The sequence below is a fragment of the Zosterops lateralis genome (genome assembly GCF_965231275.1).
Source record: "Zosterops lateralis genome assembly, chromosome: 7".
NCBI lineage: Eukaryota > Metazoa > Chordata > Aves > Passeriformes > Zosteropidae > Zosterops > Zosterops lateralis.
Window position 1 is genome coordinate 31598980 of NC_139767.1, and position 24192 is coordinate 31623171.

The 24192-nt window shown below is 41.0% G+C and overlaps 1 protein-coding gene across 7 annotated transcripts in view; it reads right to left on the bottom strand.

Moving 5' to 3' along the window:
- The window catches only part of NCKAP5 (NCK associated protein 5), a 417071-nt gene that overhangs the window by 189600 nt on the left and 203279 nt on the right, over window positions 1-24192 (bottom strand). For all 7 annotated transcript variants that reach the window (XM_083865018.1, XM_083865017.1, XM_083865019.1 and 4 more), the window contains one exon: window positions 7120-7179. In XM_083865018.1, coding sequence (XP_083721144.1) covers window positions 7120-7179 — 60 coding nt within the window. The remainder of the gene's footprint in view (window positions 1-7119; window positions 7180-24192) is intronic.

Genomic DNA, 24192 nt, shown 5'->3' on the forward strand with positions numbered 1-24192 from the left:
GACTAATTCAGCCCTACCTGAGATCCCCTTTTTTTGCATGAGCTCAAACCAGACCAGAAATGTCCTGCCTTTTCAGTGTGCAGATTGGTGGCCCTATTCAGGTCAACTCTCACAAAAATATTAATCCAGCGAGAGTGTGGCTTACTCGAGTCAACTCCTGCCATTGCCTGGAGGAGCTCAGGATTGCAGAGCTTAACCTTTGATATGAAAATGTGTGCAATTCACTGTTATTAGTGCATGGGCGCATCACTCCCATTAGGCAGCGAGGTATTGCCTGGAGCAGGTTCCATCTGCTTCCAGTCATAAAGCAGGATTTGCTTCACGCTGGAGCCAAGTGCCACTGCGATATTGCACACCCCCATGGATGCTGGGAGAGTCCCCTTGCCCTTCCAGGGCTTGCACATCCCTGCCTTTGTTATCTAGAAATGGCAATTTCTGCTGCAGGGCACTTTAGCCAATATGACATGCTTTCTACAGATTGCCTCTGTTTTACTTTCAGGCCTTATATAAATGCATTTTGATGTATTTTTTTTTTCTGTGCTCAGTGATTTTTACATAATTCTGTTTGACTTTATTTTTTTTTTTTTTTACGTTGACTAAATACTTGCTGAAGAGAGAGACACCACTTCGGTGAGTTCCAGCTGAGGGGAAAAAAAATCTTATTTCTGCTCCTCTGGATATCCAGCGCTGGTCTTTCCGTGCCGGTGATTACGGTAAAAGCCACGGGAGCTGCGGGTGGCGCATCGCAGCCTTTGGAATGGCGAGAATTCCAAGCGGGAATTCCAGGGGCGCCTTTCCCGTGCCTGCAGCGCCCTCTGCTGGGCGGAGCGGGGAGCGCTGCCGGGAAATCCTGGGGAATCATTGCCCCGTGGATGGAGCCCGCTGGATAAACCCGCCTCTGGAATTCATTCACCGCCCCACAGCAGCCCACGCTTGGAAGGGCGGCCAGCTCCGAGCAGGGACAGTCAGGCTCTCCTTGGAAAATGATTGCTGAAAGTGTCAGCAACTCAAATCATAGAGAATACCTGGATTCAATAAAAGCTTTAAAATACAGGAGTTCAGAATATCCACGTATTTGCTCGAAGCAAACAACAAAAGGTATCCAGGACATAAGGTTTTATTTTAAAACCACTGATGATAAAACTGCAAAGCTGTGCATGAGGACATCTGGCCTAATGAAGTATGAAAAACTAATGAGGTCCAGGAGCATTAAACCAGGCTTGTAAAGAATTTCGATAATCATTATTGATGCTAAAGCTGCTACTAATGTCACTGGGTTTCCATGAGGGCTGTATGATGAAGTTTCTCAGAGAAAGGAGCCAGACATCAGGGCTATCTGTGCATAAAAACACAGCTTCACAGAGGGCAGCACAAGGGTCAGATTGCTTCTTTCTGGCCTAGGATATTTAATATTCAATGAGACATTTTAAAACAGCTTCTTTGCCTCTCTCTGCTACTTTCCAACCAAAGCACAGATAGATGCTTCCATAGAACGTAAGGACCCAGAAGGTGGGAAAGAACATTTAGCCTTTCATAGCTCATCTTTAACACTTTGTTTATTACTGAATATCCTCTCTTTTTAAAAGACCAGGGTGCTTCTGCAACAGCAACCTTCCCCACGGCCAGAGGGGATGGCAGGGATTCATCGTGCTGGTGACAGTGTCCTGCCTCTGCACTCGTGGCAGGACATTGTTCTGCCATCTCTAACACCCTGGCTGGAGAGCAACCTCAGCATTTCCCCTGCTCCCTAAAATCCTGGTCCATAGTGCAGATGTTGGGAGCTGGGGCTGTGACACACTGACCCTGGTAGCTGATGAATGGGGCAGCATTAACATCAGCTGCAGAGCTGACCACAGGGTCAGGGAGGTGGCCTGGGTGTCAGTGCCCTGCAAGAGCTGAGCACCAGGAGAGGTAAATGCAGCTCCCAGGAGAGGCACAATCTCCTACAATCATGGGCTGTCTCTCTAACTGTGTATTTTAAGCTTCCTACAAGGAATTAAAAAAAAAAAAAAAAAAAAAAAAAAAAAAAAAAGATTTTGCTTTCCGTCTTCATTTCGCTCAGCTCAACAAAGCACCATCAAACTGCGGTATGATCTCTTTCTTCTCACCAAAAACTACTAGCACCCACGCTAAAAGCCTGAACTTGAGCAAAGAGCAAAAGACTGGAACTACATACAAGCCCCCTGGGAATTTGGGAAAGCTGAGAACAGAGTCAAACTTTCAATTGACTTTACTGCAATTTCAGTCAAGACCTTTCTCTGCACTTCAACACATCCATCTCCATGTGAACTCTCCAGTTTGGCAGCGCTTGATGAGGAGAGGCAGATCTTTTCAAAGCTGATTACAACTTCTGATTCAATCTGGAAACAAGAGTGGTTTGCACTTCCCGTGGTTTTTGACGAGGCTGTTACATATATCTAAACCCATCACATTTAAGAAAGTTGTAACAAGCAGAAGTGACTCAGTTCTTTACAATAATGGGACATGTTACTGACGCTGCGAGTTTTTTTATATCTTTTCTTTTTTATTTCTCCCACTCTTTATTTAAAAACTTGCAGTCTCCACTGTTTTACTGCAAAAACTGTTTATAAAGCAAGAATTGTGCTGATCGCATCAAAACTCATTAATATAACTTGTTTTTCCATTATTAGCACCATCTGAGCCTGTTGAAAGCCTTAACCAGGGCTTTAATTTTTCCACAGAGAGCTTTAAATTAATTAGTGGTTTACATGCTAACAAAGAATCTGATACATTCATAAATCAATCTAATGCAGAAGGATTACTGGAGGGTGGAAACCTATTCAGTGGGGACCTCACATTCACTTAACATGGTGTGTTTTCAACAAAAGGGTGCAGGTGTGGAATGGACGGGTACCAGGAAGAGCCCATGATAATCACTTTGCATCACTTAAAGACACAGCAGGACACATGATAAATCAGAGCCTAGGGCCCACCCTAAGCAAAACCCATGGAGATATAAAAGGCAATATCATCCCACTTTAACCTTCACAGATAAATTGCCAGAGTGGTACAATTTCTTTCATGTAGGTTACAGGCCACTGAACTAATGGAAAAACAGAGTCCAACTAAAGAACGCAGATGGAAAGAACAAACTAACAAAACTGTATAGCACAGATAGAAATAAAGGTATCAAATAAAAACCTGTAATTTTTTCTGGGTAATTATTAAACTTATCCAAGTTATAAAAACATAATGTATATACTTTAACATATACTAAAAACATTGTACATACTTTTGGTTCATTTTAGGCTTTTGAACTAGTTTCTGCTAAAACAACATTTACTCTGCCACAAGAACTCTACAGTTAAAGTGTGGCAACACTTTTCTCATATTTTTTTCTAACCTGGCACTGTTCACTGTTAAGAAAATTTTGTAAAAATGAACACTTTTCCTGTTTCCTCATGTTTTGTGTCCAAAGGTGCAAATTCATGCACTTCAAAGACATAAAAAATACTTTGATGACTAACGTGCTTTTCAGTCTTCAGTGTGTTTTGAAATAAACTTGTGATCTGCTTTGAAAGCTGCTTATTTTAATAATGGGATCTCTGTCACTACAGACACCTGCACAGTCCCCATCACACGCAGTGAAAAGGGTACACAGATGAACTGATCATCTCCATTTCCTTTACAAAGAGTCATCCTTGATGAGTCAGAAGAGACATGACTAAGAAAATTGTGAACATGCACCTATGAAATTAAAGACTGTGAGTGACAGGAAGAGTCAAACAACAATCCTCAGTGCTGCTGGAACTTTCAAGGGATGGATAGGCAGTAATTCCCCATTTTGATAGTGAACAATTAATATTTACTGATGGTGGTTCATAAAATAAACTAACTTCAGGTATTTAAGCCTGAATTATTCGGTTCACAATTAAAGTAAGTCATAAATCTGTATAATCCAATATATGAGGTATCACATTTTCCATACAAACATATGGAAAAAAACATATTACAAGATTACTTGCATGGTTTTGGTGACAAAAAATTATCTTGAAATTAAGTGTCTTCATTTCATCTTCTGTAGTACCTTCCAGTAAAAAGTCAGGCAAGAAAACTGTAAGTCTGGGACATCTCAAAAGCCCAGTTCTTTTGGGAAGCACAAATTGGTACCACACAGCACACACTGGCTGATCTTCAGCCTCAGAAAAAACCTCTCCTTGTACACATCCATTTCATCATCACTCACCAGATGTTTATAGATGCACAGACCCACTTCTTCAGCGCAGACACCACAGTGTAAGTCGCTTCTACAGCACGTGCTTTGTGTCTATTAGTCATTGGTTCTATGTTTGTGTGCACCTTGCAGTGGTTCCTGGGTGCTGGGTGAACCCGAGTGGGAAGGACAGGGAAAACCCACTGCACCACATCCTTCCAACACACACAGGGACAGGGCACACTGCTCTCTTGACTCTGCTCACCCTTACAATGAACGTGTTTTACATGAAGTGGTCACCTCTTACTCTCGTTACCTGTGACAGTAAAACCCAAACAGTTTTTGTTTTTTTTTTAAAGAAGCAGAAAACACTAGCGGGTATTACATGAGGTGCCATCCTCTCAAAGGTTTGTGTGATGCCTTGCACAGCTCCCAGGACACAGGGCAGCTCCCTGTGCTCCCTGCCTTGCTTCACACTGCTAGAAATGCTCTTCACCAGACCGAGCAAGGCACTGGAGGTGCCACCAAAAGTGCCATGTGCTGTCACCTGTGCCCTTTCCAAACGCAGGAGCTGGTTCCCTGAAAACCTTCATGCCAATCTAACCAGCACAACAAACAAAAAGAAAAGGGGAGCGAGGAAAGGCGATTAGCTAATTAGTGATTAAATAAAGCTGTGTCCTGTCACTGGCAGGGAGGCTGTGGGGGTGCCATTGCTTTGATCCCCAGTCCCAGCCGGTGACAGCAGAGCCAGGCCCTGGGGCGCCCTGTGGCTGGCTGGTGGCCCTGCTGGCCCTGGGGGATGTCCATCACACCAAAAAGAGCAGCACATGGGCTGGGCACCCTGCAGGCAGGCTGCTGGCAGGAGCCCTGCCGCTTGCCAAAGGCTTTGCTGGCTCAGAATTTCTCGCCGAAATTTCGTTGTGTTTGTCAAGTACTCGCTCCAAGCCCAGGATGCACAGCCGGCTGCTCGCCCTGGGAACAGAGCTACACGACTTTCCTAATCCCTGCCCTCCCCTGGGTTCAAATACTCCAGCCCTGGACCCTTGCTGCTCTCACACTGCTCACAGCCCTGCAAGTTCATTAATGTTAATTAATGACTGCTGTGTTTCATATTAAAATCACTAGCTCTGAGCTCTGAGACACAAAGAACTTTCCATACATCAACTGCTTCAAAGCAATCGTCTCTACAGGCACACTCGCTCCAGGCTCTGGTTGCAGGATAATTGTGCATATAACCCCTCAGGGAAGAGGGAAAAAACTACCCAGTATTTACCTTGGGGGAAGACTGCACCCCCAGAGAGCTACCTGTCAGCTCCTAATGGGTTACAACACTTGGCCTCTCAACAAATTATACAAAATTACACCCTGGTTAGCAGGGAGAAGTGATCCACAAACCCACAGTGAAAGGCATAAGAAGTGTCTGACAGGCAAGAGTGGAGATCACAACGTGGGTGCACATACCAAAAGCCTTACCAGCTCTGGAAGGTTAATCAGTATTGCTCATTTCATACAGTCTTGGATTATCCCACTAAGTATATTTTACACTCAATATATTATATTACTGCTATGCCTCCAAGGGAATGCTAGTTTAAAAAAAAAATAAAGGAAATATTTCAAATAGAGTAAACAGCTCTTCCCAGATTTTGACATTTATTCACACTGAAAACTAAAATGCAATTGCAAATCCAATGCCTGATCTTTGCCATTCTTCCTCGGGCAAAATTCCTCCTGGAGGCAGCAGGAGTTTTATCTGAGTCACATACTCTTGGATTGCAACTTTACCTGATAAAAGTTTGTTCCTCAGTTCCTCCAGGACTTTTGTGCCCATTCACACACATTACTCACGGCCCAGGCTTCCCAACTGCTTAAATCCTATCTCCAAGTCTCCTTGTGGCCAAGCCAGCCACGCTGCAGACCCCAAGGGCAGGAACATTGGGGTGGAGCAGGGATGGGAGAGGACAGTGGCTCCCACAGCTGAGCTGGGCACATCTGGGGCTCTGGTAAAAGCAATAAACTCAGAGCTGGTTTCTCCCACCTGTCACTTAGGTCCCTCCAAATCTTACCTCACGGTATTAATCACTAAGGGTTTATAAATGACACTCACTGGAGGCAGGTGGGATTATAAGGACCCGGCATCACACAGTTCACAGAGCATCCCCTCCCCAGAGACCTTCTACAGCTGCTCCCCACTAAGTTAAACAAACTTGGGACCACCAAAGTCTTCCACAGCCAACTGTGCAACTCACTCAGATCAGTGGCACATCCACATATGTTCAAGGGGATAGTTTGTGTTTTAAGGTTTTTGAACAGGTCTGTTTTATCCCATGGAAGTTTAAGACACTTTATCTGAAGATAGGGACAAACAAACTCCTTAACAGATGGGAACAGTTCCTCAGATATGAAGTAATTAAGCACACTCAGCACATGTTGGCTCCTGAAGAAAATTGTTTTGAAAAGATAAGGCACTCCATAAATTGAGGTTTGCGGTCAACCAAAAATCTGCCATTTTATCTTTTGCTCACAAGGCTAATCTTATGAATTGGTACATGAAAAATGAAGATACAAGGAGCATTACATGATTTACAAAATTATCAGATTGAGGTGCTTTTTTAAGCTTCCATGCTTGTGTTCTTTCATTTTTCTGTAGTTGGCTAAGATTTAACAGGCTGCTAAATATACTGCTTTTTGATCTGACACTGCCTTTCTGTGCTTGCCTTGCTTCTAGTTCCAGGGAGGACCATCAGCAGAAAAACGAAGCAGCTTTCCCCTACCACGGCTTTTCCAAGGAAGCCAAGCCTTGAGTTTTTATGAACACATCACTGCCAACCCTTTGTTGTGTCCAAGACAGCCTGGATGCTCTGGTGACCACCTCCAACCAGACCAAACATGCCTGAGGCAGACAAGAACCCACAAGAACCTCAAAGCAGGGAGTAGGCAGAGCTTACCATGGCTCCTTCGCTCTTACTCTGGGCAACTTCCCTCTGCAGCCGAGCCACACACAGCTTCTCCCTGAGGAAAGAAAAGCCCATCAATAGCAGTTCATTCCCCTCTGGCTTCCCCATCGGGGCAGCATTCCTGCACATCGCTGGAGTAACCCTGCTCCCCTCCCCGTGTTCCCCTGGAGTATTTACTGGCTGCGTTATTGTTTCATTTCATGGCAGTTTGACAGAGCTGTCAATAAATCGGCTGAATCCAAACATCATTTGCTTCATTCAAACAACAAAGTAGCTCATCATGCTGGTGATATGGAAACAGACTGTGCAAATCTGATTGTGTAATTTATTTTCCTATAGCCCTGCACATCAGCTTTATTCTGCACGATATTAACACATGCCAGAAGGCTGTTGCATCATCAATAAATATATGCATAAAATTGAAACTAAAACCATCTATTTTATATATAAACACACTGTGATGCATTTTGCATCTACTTAATTATTAGATTTTTTTTTAATTAGCCTTTTTTCATATAAGATCCTTACACAAACGTTTGGCTCAACTCAACTAATAATTAATTTGTTTAATTAAGGATTTGGCAACCACAACACGAGTTTTCAAGTACACTGAAAAGTTGTAAGAAAGGAATGAAAAGTAGTGATTAGCATACATAGAAAAGGAAAGATAATTTCCCATTGCATGGCCTGGAGAAACTCCATCCCCCAAAAACCTTCAAAGGTGCCAAGCCAGGGCAGAAGTAGGATCCAGGCTCTGAAAATGCTATCATTGACTGGGTCACTCTCATCCAGCATGGAAAACTAACTGCTCTGTGGTATTTTATTCCCAAACTTGCAGAAAAAAAAGTAGCCTTTAAACTATTTCTCAGGAACCATTCCTGATGAGGAAAATCTGCACGTGCCTGCCTAATTCCTGTGGAATGACAGCACTCCTGTCACTCAGGCACAGCTCAGAGTTTTCCTGGGTCACTGCACCAGTCCCCCCTCTCCGTTCCAGCAGAAGGTGGGGTATTTAAGCTGAGTCTGTACTGGTCACCAGTCCCCATGTGCTCGCTGTCCCACTCAGCATTCCCCATGCAGCCAACAATGGTGGGTATCAGATTAGCACCAGGCATTGCCAAAATCCTGATCTGTTAACAGGGATGGTGCTGAAAACACTGAGTATCAGCAAAAGTTGAAGAAGATACAGCCACATCACTGTAGAAATTTTGTGTTCTCCAGCATGATATCAAGACTTTTTCTGGCACATGTGAAAAATTATGGAAAATTGAGAAGTGGCATTAGTCCAGCCTTGAGAGCCTTAATACAGGTGTCCTAAACACATCTTCTGAAAGGCACACACCACTCCCCTCTTTCCTTGCTCAGATACTATCACAGGCAAATTATAAAACTGGTTAATCCTATTTTAAGGATTTAGTTCATCTTGCTGGAAATAGTCCCTCGCATTTTTGCACTGCTTCAGTGCCCTAATATGTTCTAGTGGAAAAAGCAAGTATTCCCTTTGAGGAGGTTTTGACCTTTTAATGGCAAAACAAATGCCTAAAGATATTTTATGAGAAAATATGCGGGGGGTGGGGGGAGAATAAACAAACAAACCCCTCCACAAACCACTCCTCCATCCACTTCCTGCCAGTGGTCTGGAGAGATTTATTTAGCTGTGCCTCCTACATCAAGAATACTCCTACTTCCCTTTCTCCATGTTAACTCCAGCATGGAATCAGTTACACATTTCTGGAATTTCATTAGAATAAGTTTCACTCAAGATCCATTCACAAAGAAGGCTCCTCCAACAATGCCAGGTCTTCCCTCTGGCTGAGGATCCCCAGCTGTCGTTCCCAAAGGGTTTTCTTAGCAATTTTCCCAGTGAAGGACAGCAAAGACTGGCATTCTCAAACTTTTTTAGAAACAGAACCACTTTTCAATAGCAGAAAATGAAAAAGAAACCTGACTATCATGTAGGAGAGGGTAAAAAAAGTGCCATAGTGGGTACAGAAGAGCCATCTGTTCCAAGAGCATCCACAAATAGTCAGTTTTGAGGCAGGCAAACTGCGCTCCTGCTTCCTCCCTCCCAGCTGCATTGCCCAGGTGAAGGAGCTGTGGCCTCACAGCCAGACCATGCAGATATGGTCACCTTCCTCTGGGCAGGACTTGGGGCAGGAGCTCAGCGTGCCTGAGGACCACAGGCATCCCTGGGACTGTTCCAGGGAGCTCCGTCAGTGATGCACTTGGCCCACTGCCCGTGGTGAACCATTTCCCACCACCTCTACACAAACACACCCCACTGTGAAGGGCAAGGAACGTGGTCAGACTCCCTCTAAAAGCCAACAGCATTTAAAATGAATTTGCAGTGTTGGAAGTTTCCATATGCGATAGATGACAGGAAAAAACAAGGACCTTCATGTCTTAGGATGACCAAATAAACCCTCTGGTTATTATCCAACATCTCAGTCAGTTCTGATTAAGGCAGCACCTTCAGCGACTACTCTCAGCCCCCATTTTTAACATGGTGTAACAACTGAATGAACATTTTACTATGACTGAGCTGCAAAAATAATCAGCTTTTAGCTGCTTTAGCCTTTCACATGTTTCAAATGCAAAGAACATTTGACATGCAGCTTCAAAGTCAATCTCATTTTTTAATCTTTGCTTTTAAATAGGAAAAAACAGTAGCATCGCTTTGTTGCTATATGATTTTATTTATTTTTAATCAAGCATGTTTCATCCCTATAGCATGATTAATTAACAAAGTTAATTAGCAACTACAGCCAACCTGCAAGGAAACAAAATCTTCTCTGGGGATTTAAAATATTAAAACATGTTCATTGAGAAGGTCTCATGTTCTCTTTTGAAAAACCTCCAAATGATAAAAGGTTTACAAAAATGCTCTTTGAAAGCACAGTTTATGCTCTTAGGTTTGAATATTTGTATTGTAAGTGGCAAAATTCCCAGCCAAGGACTTTGCAAAGAAATAATTAAAGAAGCCAAACAAGGATTCAATTATATCCTTTCCAGATGGAACCAAGCACACAAGTAGTAAGTGTGTGGATGGAAGAAAGATACATTTAAAATCTCAGTATCACTGGTAGATATTGCAGGAGCTTGTTCTAAAAAACAACAGTTTGAGGAAAGCCCATTTAGACCAAGAAAAACATAAATGTGCTAAATAATTCTGCATATTCAGAACTGTCCTTAGACTGCAATTTCTCCTTCACTCTCCCATCAGGTTTGACTCATTCAACTGCCAAAACAGACAAAAGAAACCCCGTAAGGGTGACAGTGACAGCTCAGGGCTCCACCAAAGAACTGCACTGCTCCAGCTTCTCCCCATCCAGGAGGACAGAGGCAGGGGAGTCAGCTCAGCCACAAGCCCCCACCTATCCCCTAATTCTGAACAATTGCTGATGCTCGTCCTGATGTGGTAACACATCTCCTCCAACCAAACATCACAATAAAAACTATGACAGGTATATGAAAGTCTCCATTTTTCTCAGTTGTTCTTTCTGTATTGCTGCTTTACACTGATGTAACAAAGCCAAAAGCTCTAGCAGTGTACTTCAGCTTCCCAAAGTTTGATTGTCATTTGGAAACCTGAGATTCAGAAACTGTCAGATATAGGGCTTTACATCTCCATCTAACAAACAAAGATATTACTTAAATTAGCTTCTGAATGAAGTTAAATTGTGCTGAAATATATCCATTTGCCAAAACCTAAGCTATACAGAATCAGGACATATTTTCAGTGGTAAATAGTAATTTTACTGTTTTAATGATGCAAAGTAATTTTGTCTTTAATGAAGAACACAATCAAGATTCAAAAAGAATGGGAAAATTATCTTAGAAACAGCATCTGAAACTGAAGTTAATGCTTCAGCAAACCTTAAGCTCCATGATCTCCAGGGAGGAGAAGGGCTCCATCCACCCTGACACTATCCTCTCCTGTCCTGTTTGTGCAGAGAGATGCAGTTTGTGCCTGGCTTCCCTCAGCTCTTGGTTGATGCTGCTTTACACCACAATGACACAGACACTGAGATTCAGAAGGCTGAAAATGACTCCTTTATTTTTGGGATGTGTCTCCCTTTTATACTATTCTACATAGACCAATTTGATTGGTGAAACAAAGGCAAACCTCTTCAACCAAATTGGTCAGTCCAGAGGTATATCAAGAAGAAGTCCCTCCTAGGAAAAGGGATGAATAACAAAGGCACAGTTACAAAAACATCTCTCCTGTTTATAGAAAATTCCCTGAGAAAAGAGTTTCAGAAAACCAAAACCCCTCAGGCACGGAACCAGGGCCACACTTGGTTTTCCAGGGAGGTCACAGTTTGTGCCCTGGTTTTCCAGGGAGGCTTCCCATGTGAGTGCTGACCAGGCTGACCCCAGTGAGTGGATGAGATGTGACAGGGGAAGAGCCGAGGGTGGAACGGCTGCAGTGAACTCACGCGCCTGTTCCAGCTCCGATCATGGCACTCAGTGAGGTCCTTCCCCTGCCCGACACATACAGCTCCAGAAATGTCACAGCACTGTGGAACTGGGCTCTCAGAGCCTCAGCCACATCTGGTAATAAAGGAGTCATCCCGAACAAAAAAAAAAAAAAGAAATATTCATTGCAAATTTAAAGCTGAGCGAAGTACAGGGTTTATTTAAGTACTTTTACAATAATTGCGAGGACTGGAGTTACAATAATGGAAGTGCTAATGCTGTCAGGCAGAAGCAGGAAAGATAGGATGAGCCACCAGCAAGGAGCAGCTCCTATTCACTGCTAACTTATTGGTAATAAAAGATAAGCCTACAGAAAATATAATTTACATTAAACTTCTCTTCTATAAGGACATGATTCTGCCAAATCCAGACAAGCGAAACAGGGAGTAACTTAGTTAAACTGTATTTTCTTTGGGTGACATTAACAGCAAGGAAAAAGAAAATTATAACTATAATCTAAATTAGGATCGGCAATCCTCATGGGCTCATCACCAATTTCCAGTGGATTTTCATGTACATTAATCTGAAGAAGCTCAAAGACAACCATCTGGTTACTTTCCAGAAGTGTCCAAACAAGACACCAAATACAAAAGAAATGCCATGGAAGAACAGGTCAGAAAGGAGGAGGCGAACAGAGGAACATCATGAGGGCAAAGCCTTCATTATTAAAGCAAAAACACTGTCTTTGACTAAAAAGAGGGACAGTTATGGCAAAGAAATTAAAAAGGAAAAGTTATCAGGAGTCCGTGGCAGATTATCCCCGAATTGTTTCCATGACAAATTACTCTCCCAGCACGGGCACGGCAGCCAAGGTCAGCTGGGCACCTGAGCAGGGTAATTGCCCTTCTCTAAGCACAACCATGGGAATGGGAATTTTCAACAAAAGAATCCTTTCTCACACTGGTAAATCTTTATTATTTCATTGATATTGTTTTCAGCACCAAATATATGAGTGCAAAGCTGCATATTTTAATGATTCATTGGTATTTCAGACAACATTTTAAATATATCTATTTATATATAAATAGATCTATTTATTAATGCTGGAGTGTCTTCTTCCATTAGCACTGACTTCACAAGCTGCCCACCTTTGAAATTTTGTACCTGTTTAGGCAAACAAATATAGTTAAGGAGGTAGAGACCCAAAGTGTAAATTGATGGGGTTTTTTTCTCTTGAACATTGAGATGGTTTTTAACGTCGCTGATGCAGAAAAAACAGCAAGTGAAGAGCAAAAGCTTTATAAATACAGACCCTTAAGTAACTTTCATTAGTAACTGTGAAATAATTAGAATGACAAGAAATAGAGCCACCAAGCAAGACATGGAGGTGGTATCAACCATCACAATCACTTCAGTTTCTTGCCTAAGAAAGAAATAGGAAGAAGAAGTGATTTCTCTCCCATTATGCACATATTCAGTTGGAGGATAAAAGATTAATGTCTGTGTGATACAATGCCAAATCATTGAGATAATTATGAATTATACCAAGCAATCATTTTACAAATCTCCTGGAACATATCACTTTATGACCATTATTCATGAGATTATGCATTCAACTGAAATTTTTTTTCAGATATATTCCTCTGAAGCCTTTCTTTTGATCTGAGATTCCAGACCAAACAAGATGAAAATTAGTTTTTCTAGAAAGACAAAAACTGAGAAAAAAGCCCCACGTTTTTCAAACCATCTCCAAAGTCTGCAGAGAGCAGTGAGAGGTACTTACAGACTCCTAATAAACAGCCCAAACACAGAGCAGTAAATTGCAGCAGGCAAGGGAGTTACACCTGGCTATCAACCTGAATGCAACCTCCTCAAGTACAAAACATCAAAACCTAAGTGCTAAGAAACACCAAATAAACAGCACCAGGATACTGAACTCTGAAATACGTGTAAAGTACAAGTTTTCACATTATAAATTAAATAGTCCATGCATTATGTAAACCTTGCATTTATCAGAAAGCAAGGTTAAGGTTTTAGCAGGGCCAAATCCTGCCCAGGTTTGCTCCCTGTTTAAACCTTTTGATTCAATATATCCCTGCAAAACTACTACAACTCCCTGCTAAAAATTAATGAGCACTGGATCCATCACACAGAATTTATTATTATTAAAAGTGGCACATTAACTATAAACCTTATTGTTTCTTTTCGAAATCCACACCTAAAACTGTAGAGCAAAAGCAATTTGACAAATTCACACTGCTGTAGTTTGGAATTTTTTGACATAAGCAACTGATTTATCCATTTTAATGTTACATTAACAGTAATATTTATATTCAATGCTGTATTATTTCTGCCAATAAGTTGCAATCCAAGAAGCAGCCAGTGGGAACTTGTACAATTAAGCAAGCTGCCAAGTTCTCAAAGAATTATCATCACTGAAAACCTCAGTGTTCAAAAAGGAAAAAAAGAAGGAAAGGACTAATAAAAGTCAGTATGGAATATTAATTCAGCAAAAGAAAACTTTACATCACAATATAGGCAGCTGTTGCACAGAGATCGCTATTCTTTACTAAGAGAATTACTGCTTGCTCTTTTTGTCAGGTGCTACTTTTAAAATATATTTTACACTAATGAAAGCATGCTTAATCAAAACCCTTAAAATGGTACCAGATTTCTTCCTGAGAATCCTTTCACAGCACAAGGCCTACAGTCTGCACTTTTCTAATTAAAACATATTGTAGTGTTTATCTGCTTTTTGATGGCATCCTCAGACCCACCACATTATTCTTCTGACCTTCTCCAGGACAGGTCAGTGTGAAAAGCAAATCGTCCCTCTGGACAATTCCATGACTAATTCCATTCCCCCATGACTAATTCACCTGATCCTCCCTCATCAGTATATGGTCCAGGAACTCCAGTTGTTGAAATGGGATGATAAGACCATACAGGTTGCTCAAAACTTTCCCAGTTTATCGTGATAGTGTAGTTGAGTTCAGAGTGGGCTAAGAAAGGCACAGGGTCATTGCTACATGAAAGTCTGGCCCATGGAGAGAGACAACAGCGTAAGTCACCACCTTTTAATCCCTCTTATTCCCAACACACACAAACTGCCACTCTTCATTTCACACACACACAAGATGCTTTTTTTTGGTCCTAATCTCCGAAAACACCTGCTCTCTTTGCTGGAAGTACCAAAGCTGGTGACATTGGGCTGTTCAGTAGAGCTGACACGGGCCTGGCAACACATCAGCCACCAACACAAGGAAGGTGCTGCTGAAGCAGATTGTGCTTCTAAATGAATCAGGTTTTTATTTCTGTGACTTGGTGGCACTGAAAGCAACAGCAAAGATGTGAATGGAGAAGCTCTGCCTAGAGAGCTATCAAAAGTTTTGTTTGTTTTTTTTTTAATGCATATTCAAGAAAGAAGAGATAGAGCAAGGAGCAGACGGGAACAACTCTGTGTAAGGGCATTTCTCCCACCTTGCCTGCCCTGAACACATTGTTCAGCACTTCTGCTCTACTCTGGATTTTAAGCCAGCCTACAGGGGCAGGTCATGCACAGAATTCCTGTCATGGCAAGCAAAGCTGCTCCTCCTCAGTGCCATTGCTCTTAGCAATGTCTCCCAATTTGTGAGTGTGTAAATTCTCATCTCTCCATTTGCTGTTCAGTTTTAATCTGGGTCAAACCATTCTCTAGACTAGATAAGAGACTTAGTTATTGTGTTTCTGGTCAGGGTGTTATGGATAGTTTGCAGTATCAGATCCTTACAGCATACAGATTTATACCATTTTTATTATATTGTTTAGTTGTGTGAGTTTGGGTTTTTTTGGGGTGTTTTTGTTTTTGTTTTTGTTTTCTTAAGTAAATATCTGGAATACAGAAGATATCTATCTCCTGCTATAATGATGAATTCTTTGGTTTGTGACCCAAACCCCTTCAGCCATTTCTAGTAGAAGTGAATTATTTTCTTCACTGAGCCTGGATCCAAGACATGGAAAATGAAAAACAAAGGAAGAAGCAAGCAAACAAGGTTTTCTTTTTGCAAAGGATTTGGAAGTTGAGCTAAAAAATTCCCCCAATCACTTTTCCTCATATATATTTTTTCTCTGGAGATTTGTCACATGGAGATGATGTGCTGTGGAAATTCTTTTGAAAGGACATGCATTTCCCTAAGGGGTTTTTAATGAGAATTTATTGCTCATGAAAGATTCAGGATTGGCAGCACTTCAGTCTTCAGTTAATGATCTTTTGTTTATTAACATAAAATGCATCACACTTAACAGGAGTGTAACTTTCCCAACCAATGCATCAAAGCACAGAAGAATTCTCACTCCTTCCGTCTCATCCCCTGGGGCTGCCTGAGAGGGTGTGAGCTGAAATTTACATGCTTGTCCTCTATGAAAATGAAGTCAGAACTCTAGTTTCACGTAAAGCTGAAAATCATGGAAACATTTTTTCATAACCAAAGTTACCCAGACATAAACTAACAGCAAGAAATGTCAGTACATCACTGTGACTTCTCACAGCGCCTGTTCCTTCCACACAAACGTTTTACCAGAACCAGAAGGTATTTGCTTAGTCCTAATTCTAATTATTTTTACATTCTGTGGGTAACATTCATGCAAAGAACTGATACCACATCCTGGTAGTAAATTACCATCTTTAGAAAAACAACGAATTTGCCAAGAGTGATGAAGACTACAGGCAACTGGGTCTATAAACCAGAGATTCCAGAAACACACTCCTAAGCCATCTCTCATATATTTAAGGGAATAAAAAGGCAGAAATACATTTCTCCACCAAAAAAAAAAAAAAAAAAAAAAAAACACCACAACACTGAAGGGAAATGGGTGTAAGGCATAAACCTCAAATTCATTGTTTTGGATACTAAGCTCAACCAAACTTGTAGATCCCACGGCTTTCTCCATAACCAGCTTTCCTTCAGCTCTGCCCAAGAGATACACCCAGTTCTCATTTGTTTGTGAGAATGTTGGGAAAGATTTTCCTCCCTGCTCTCTACAAAGCCTTTCACTTTTGCTCTTACAGTTCAAAGAAGATACCTGATTTTGCTTCATTACTGGTTGACCTCTTACCTCTGTTTTCCACTCCTTTGTTCCCAGATCATCACAACAATTCCTGGTATCCTTTGTAATCTCTTTTTAAAGGAAGGTGTGATGTGTTTCTATCCATCCAGAAAGCCCACAGCATGAGGACTTATGGTTTCCTTAACAGGCTGCACTTGCCATGTCTTTTTTCTCTCTGTGCTATATTTATTGCAAACTCTGTAACCTCCCGAATGTCACTCATGTCCTGTTCTAACTGAACACTGAAATACCTTGTAAAAACCATGTGGATAAGAAACAAGACCAAAGTGATTTCTATGCTTTGCTCACAACCCTCCCCCTTTTTTTTTTTTTTTTTGTGTGTGTGTGTGTCTACACAATTGTTCAATGCTTACATATTTTGGTATAAATCACTAACAAATCTGCAATGACCTTCCACCCGCAGAAAAAAGGATCAAACTTGGTGAAAAAGAGTCCTTTTCTTTACTGAATAAATTGTTTTCTTTTTGGGTTTTTTTTTTGTAATCTCATTTTTCACCCTCAAGAATACTGTTCTGGTAAGACCCAGAAATACTGTTCAGTCAGGGGGACATGTTTCTGCTCAGAATTGTCTACATTTTAAGCCTAAAGGAGCTGAAACCCAGTCCTGGCCCCTGGAGTAGTGTTTTCTGTTGTAGCCCATTCCTGCTCTCCTCCACCAACCCACCTGAGATACAAGAGAATTTCTTCTCATATCATTTTACAGAAAATCAAATAATCTGAACAGTGAGATGATACTTTTGGATACAGCACTTTTGATACAGCCCCTGCACATGCTTTCCAACAGGATTCTCAGCAAGTGACAGATGAAATAAATGTAATAATTATTTTCTGAGAGCATTTCTTAAATGTCTACATCAAACATATTAAAGATTTACCAACAGGTAATAATTGCCACTTAATTTTCAGTTTCAGGAATGTGATCCTGTCTATCGAATGAAAAGATTTCAAAAGAGAAACCAATTCAGACTTTTGTATAAATTTCTGTGGACTTGGGTAAGCTATAGTTTTGTGAAGAGAAAAACAGACGAAAGCTAATAAGAAGGAATTTTTTTTTTTTTTTTTTTAATTTTAAGTGATGCTGTAACAAACTTCCTTGGAAAAAGCTGTAAACTGCTGGACTTCCTGCAGTCTTCCTCCAGACTAAGGAACGTGTTTCACTGTGCCCTAAACACAATAATGTTCTCTACACCACATCTCATCATGCCAGAAAGAAAACAAGCAATATGCTGAAAATCACTTTGAAGTGTCCTTCAGTAACCCAACACACGAATTCATATTCATGCAGCCTTACAGCAATAAAATCAGTTCCATGCTAATTATATAATTGTTTCTTCTATCATTCTGTCTATAAAAGAAGACTAGATAAAGTCAAAGGCAGTGGCCTCTGGCTGATTATGTGTTTTGACAAATTAGATGATTAACTGAAACCTCAAACCCAAGCTCTGCTGTCTCAGTAGACCCAGAAGAGGAGAAGAAAAGCTTTGCTTTTGAAAGGACATGGCTCTACAGGGACCTCAGCCCAGACTGAGAGCGCTCCTCAAAGAGCAGTGTTTGTACTGAGCACAGAGCTGTGCACACAGCCTAATTCCAACAGAGAAATTACAGCTGTCACTTTAAATAATGGAAGCAGCATATGGCAATACATGCAAAACGCTCTCCAGCATGTTCAAGTAGGGATGGAGAAACTAAGTTATCAATGACACTTTTATACCACATAATATACCAGTGTAACACTTAACAACACTGAAAATGAAATCCAGACATATCAGTGGGGCAATGGCAGTATTTCTGTATTTATGAAGCTGTTTAAATTCACATACAGTCAAATCACAACTAGGAATAAACCAGGGAAGACTGAATAGCAACAGGCACTATATCCATTTGTGCTGTTCAAGTTGTTTTACTGAACTCAACATGTGGTACCCTGAACTTGCCTCAGTACATCTCAAGCCCTGCTCTCTGAGTATTAAATTATCAGGTGCTCAGTACTGTCTGTCCTTCCAGTTAGGAGCTCAAGGAAGCTGGGCCAAAACTGTTTACTTAGAACTTTATCAGTTATTATGATGTGACTGAAAATACTATTACAAAAGACTGTACTATCATCCTTTTACAAGTAAACAGAATCTGAAAAAACAGCTTTCTGTTTAGAACCTGAACCAGGGAAGCAAACACCTTCAATAAACCCCAGACAAACAAAACCCTCTCGGGGTATTTTAAATCATTTTCCCCAAGGACAGCAGCCAGCTCTGCTCTGTGAATGAGGCCAGCTTCTCCGAGCTCAAAGAGCATCAACTTCAATGGAAGTTCAACTTCAGCAAACAAAACAAGTAATTTAAAAGATACGGATGAATGAGGATTAAGATGTGTTAGTGTTCAGGCATTTCCAAACATATTAAATGTATATTAAGAAATGCTAACTGTCTGAAGTATTAAAATGGAAATGCTTTCAGCAGTTCAAATGTCAACCAGACACTTAGGCAATTCCACATTTCTCCAGTTTCAGCAACAAATAGCATGTTTTGAAATCATTTGATGTTTGAATAAAGCTCTTTGCCATTTTCCACAGCAGATGCATTGGATCTGGGTAATGAACTGTGCTCTGAAATAACTTATTACAGTCATCACCACAGCTAGCTACATCACCTTTGGCAGAAAGCAAAATAAAAATCACACACTGTCACACAGCATCACCACAAGCATTACTGCATTTACAGAATCAGGTAAAGCTCCATTTCAAATCAAGGTATTGATTAGTTCAGAATTTAATCCCACAGTCAAAAGCTGTAACAAGAAAATAAATCCAGTAAAGGGCATTTTCCAATTAAGTAAGTGACCCTAATCTTGATTTTAAGTTACTTTGATATTAGAGATCATAAAGTAGAACCACACTTTAAGTGTTCAGGTTATTAGAGTAGGAATTAAAACAGACATACATAAAATAGGTAATTAATTTTGTGGTAAATCTCCCGCATCATGGCCATGCCTTTAGTACATAACATCTGACAGAATACAGTACATCTGACAGAAAATTCATACACTGGTACCTTGAGGTTTTTCTGCTTAAACCTAAGCTTTACCCTAATTTCCTTACCTTATTTTAATAATAAAAGGGTCAGAATGAGGCTACAACAAGCACCTGCTTTAACATCCACCCTCAATTACCAGCAATTTTCTTAGAGAAAACCAACAGGAGCAAACTCCTCCATTCTCTGGGATCATCAGGAAAATTGTCACTGTGGCTCTTCACAGTGATTTACAAGAGTGCATAAAGAGCTAAAAGTACTTGTCTGTACAGAATATATGTTACTAATGGTCTAAGTTGTTATACAGGTGGTCAGAGCTGCTCTGAACTTAAGGGATCAATATCTAAGAGATGTTTGGGTTCACTTTCCTTCCCAAAAGTTCCCAAAGTAAAATAGAATTGCTTCTCCTTTTTCACCAGGCTGCAAGAACCAGCAGACTTCAATATGCTAAGACACTTCCATGTTGACATATTTTCCTTAACAAGATATTGTCTTAATTAGTTTCATCTGCCATTTGGAGGTTATCTAGATGACAAGGATTTTTAGGGATTTTTTTTAGTGAACCAGAAAAAGCCCATATGTTTTTAGGTTGCATATTATTCCCTATTATAAAACTAGTACCTGCTCATTACTGCACATCCCACAAAACCAGTTTTCACAGCTGGCACTGAAATCTAATTTCACAGAGAAATTAAATGCTAGAATATTTTTCTGCACAAAATGCCCACATATTCATCCCTTCATTAAACATTCTTGGTGAGAAGGTATGTCCCAGACACAGAAGTGTTGCCCTACCCTGCTGCTGGCTCTGGCCACAAAGGTAAAGCCACACCAGCCACACTTCCCTGGCCTCTGCAAAGCTCTTGGCATCAACACAACGTCCCAGTGTGTTAGATGGTAATAAAGCCACATGCTAAATTCAAAATCATTTTAGTTAGCATACTGCTGCTTTCTTCTCAGTCTCAGAGAAAGACAAGGAAAGGATAGAAAAGGATAAACTCTCAAGGTACATGAGGTCTATCAATAGGTACTTTCTCCCAGCACTGTCTTGTGAAACTATTATGAAAAACTGTACCTACATATAAACGGTGTTTCTATATGCACCTATAAAAACAATGGCTTTGTTTAAAAATCCTGAGCTTCCAATTTCTCAGAGCTGCAAGTGACAGATAGAGAAAACAATTTATTTTCTAGATAGGTAGGGAATAATTTTGCTTTTCCCTTATACACAGATCATGATCTACACAGTTTCCCAAAGACATATTTTCTTTAAAAGCAGTGATATTTTTGGAGCATTACCTGCAACAATACCAATCAACTTTTCTTCTATGAGGAAAATGTTTCTCAGTGCACACACAAGTACCGACACTCAAAAGTATTAATGAAGAAAAGTATTTAAAACCACTAGAACATGATGCCCATCATATCAAGCAGTAATTTAACACTTAAAGCAGGCAGCCAGATGGCTGGTTTCAGTCAGCCCATCTCCACTGACATGTATTTAATCAGCTGAGTTACCCCAGACAAACAAGCAGCCTGGATTTCTAAGAGCAGGACAATGATGGAGAGGGATAACTGGAGCTGGAGATCAGCAGGGTTTAGAAATTACTTCAGGCTGGGGTTGGCCAGCCCTTGGCAGGCCAGAGGCTCAGCCCAGATCCCTGGGCCAGCAGGACGACTCAGGCACCTGCTGGAAGCCCCAGTGGCTGAGGAGGACCTGCGGGACATTCCTCCAGGGCCAGCGACAATCCCCCAGATGGGCTTTTAATTACAGCCCCGCCGCTCCTCCGCCTGCTGCGAGCCTGCAATCCCAGAGCCCTCTGCCAGGGCCCAGCTGGCCAGCCAAAAACCACACAGCAAGAGATTTACTGCAAAGGGAGGGGGATAAAACGCTGTCCCTGCCACAAAGCAGAATTCCCTCTGACTCTTCAGACTTTTAGTCTACTGATCTCCTCTTCAGTAGAGACCCCCAGCCACTGTCACGCTCTGGCTGGACATTTTCATTTAGGTTATAAATCTGCTCCTTCCTCAATGGTCAGAGGATTTTCCCAGGAATTCCCTGGCCAACCACCAAACAGTCCCACTACAGGCCACAGCCATGCTTTATTTTAACATATTTAACTGTACCCCCCAACACCCATCCTTTCTATACCTGTATTAATTCCCTCCACATCCTCTCCTTTGTGTATTTCCACAAAGCACTCTGCTTTTCACTAGGAGTTTAACACTGCTGAAGTCAATGAATTCTCACCAGTTCTAATATACGTGTTTTGGTGCTGGTTCTCCTAAGCAACCTTGGTTTGATCCTGAAGTCAATGATTATGGACAGAGCCATTCAGGAAGATCTGTGCACTGTCTCTGGATGTCACAGAAGAGGACAGACCTGGGGAGAGCCAACCTTACAATCTCTGAAGAGGCAAAAGCACCAGGATCAGTAACTGCAGAGAGCTGACAAAGCTCCTCCTGTTATTTTACACAAAATGAAAAATGGTGTCATAAATTTTCACAAATTGCTCAAATATTACAATCTGAGTACTCAAATCCTTATTTCTACCTCAGCACTCTACAGGAAATGTGCAGTTTGAGCTGGTAATAGAACCACGTTAATGACTCCCAGAACCAGCCCCAACTTTGAAACAACGTGCCTTGAGCCTCACTGCAGAAAGAAATGAAGACATTACCCATGCCAAACACAGGAATAATCTCATACTCAATGCTCCCTGTTACACAACATACTGCTCCAGTATTTACTGCCCTTTTTATGCTCTTCTATGCACAGAAGCACATAACATTGTCTTTATTTTAAACCAGGCAAAGTCTGAGAGCTTTCCTGAGCAACAAGGATTTTATTTTTCATTTCATTTTTAAAAGAAATTAAAAATCTAGTTCACAACATCCAACAACAAACAACAGTGGAAGTCAGTGCCAGGCTTGCTTATTCTCAAAAATAAAGTTAAGCATTCTCAGGACTTTGTCATTTGAGCATAGATTGCATTCTGGCATATCAGATGCTGCAGTAATGGGATTTTGTAAATCTGAAATGCATTCATATTGTGTACATAAAGAAATCTCTTGATGTTTTACTTAGTTCAACGCTCTTTTTCATCACATGTACCAACCCATGCCCCCCTGCGTTCAACAGCTAATAACCAATATATCTGATGAAAATTAATTGTCTTGACAGCTTGCATAAAAACTATAAAGGTGCAAAGGAAAAATGCTGTGGCAGCATTTTCTTTCTCTGTAGGACAGTAGCTATGGAAACTATCTTCAGAGGCCAACTGGCCGCCATCCCAGTGCAGCACAAAAAAAAAAATCAAAATGCTACTTTTAGAGGGTTAGTCAGTGGCACCAGCCATAATTATCAACATCTACAAGGTTGCTGAACATTAACCACAGCAAAATATTGGTTTGGTGTTGTTGGGAGCAAAGCTGATATGACATTCTAGCACTATTACAGATCTGGACAATACAGAGCCTTATAAACTGTTCTCATACTGATAATTATTATAATAACCTGTCAAAAATAGCATAAAAACATGTAAAAAATAGTTATCTAAAATATCCATGTGAAAACTATCCAATCTCCTAACAGAAAATATTTTATTACTTATTATGATAGAAATACTCAGGTAAATACTTGCAGATGAAGAGGAAATCTCTAATCTTATTTAACTGTCACATTTCACTTACTGAAACTTATCCTTTTCTGAAGGGTTTTATCCCATACAGCTAACCTGAACAAAAGCAGTGATTTCTAATACAGTCTGACAAAATCATCATCTTTCATGAATGCTGAGCAATTATGAAGGACTTTTCCCTGAAAAGGCAAGACACAAAGGAGCCAGAGGTTCATTTTTGCAAATGCATGTGCCAACTTTCACTGCCAGCCACAGAGGAGTTCCTGTGGAAATGTAGTCACAGGTCACTGATGATACTCAAACCTTTGAAGAAATACGTCTTCCATCCAGAACAGTATTCAAAAAGTAGGAAGATTTCAATCAATAAGAAACTTACTTATAAGGAAGAAGGCTGGGGTATAGATACACCTCAAGTATATGCACAATTCCACCACTGCAGAGGTTGGTGTTTCACTCAAGCACATTATTTTGCCACTGTGGTATTCTCTAGTGTGTAATTTCTCTCTCTGTGGACACCTTTCTCCAGTTTCTCTGGGAAACTCCTTCTCTGACACCAGCAATTCTTATTTAAATGGCTTATGGAGAGTACCCAGGAAGGAGAGAGTTATACAGAGCAGGTTTATGTCCAGTCAAGAGACAAATTCTCCCCAGTGCCACACTGTACTGGCTGGATCTGCTGGGGGCTGTGGAAATGGTACCTCCTGCAGGATCTGACTTGAAACCTTGGAACCCTCCCTGACCTGCACTACAAAACCAAACACGAGCATGTCTGAGGCACTGGGCTGTTGGCCTGTTATCCTGGTGACCTCTGAGCACTCACAAATCAATGATGGCCTCATTCAAAAAAGTCTATGCCTATGGGTAGAAAATAACTA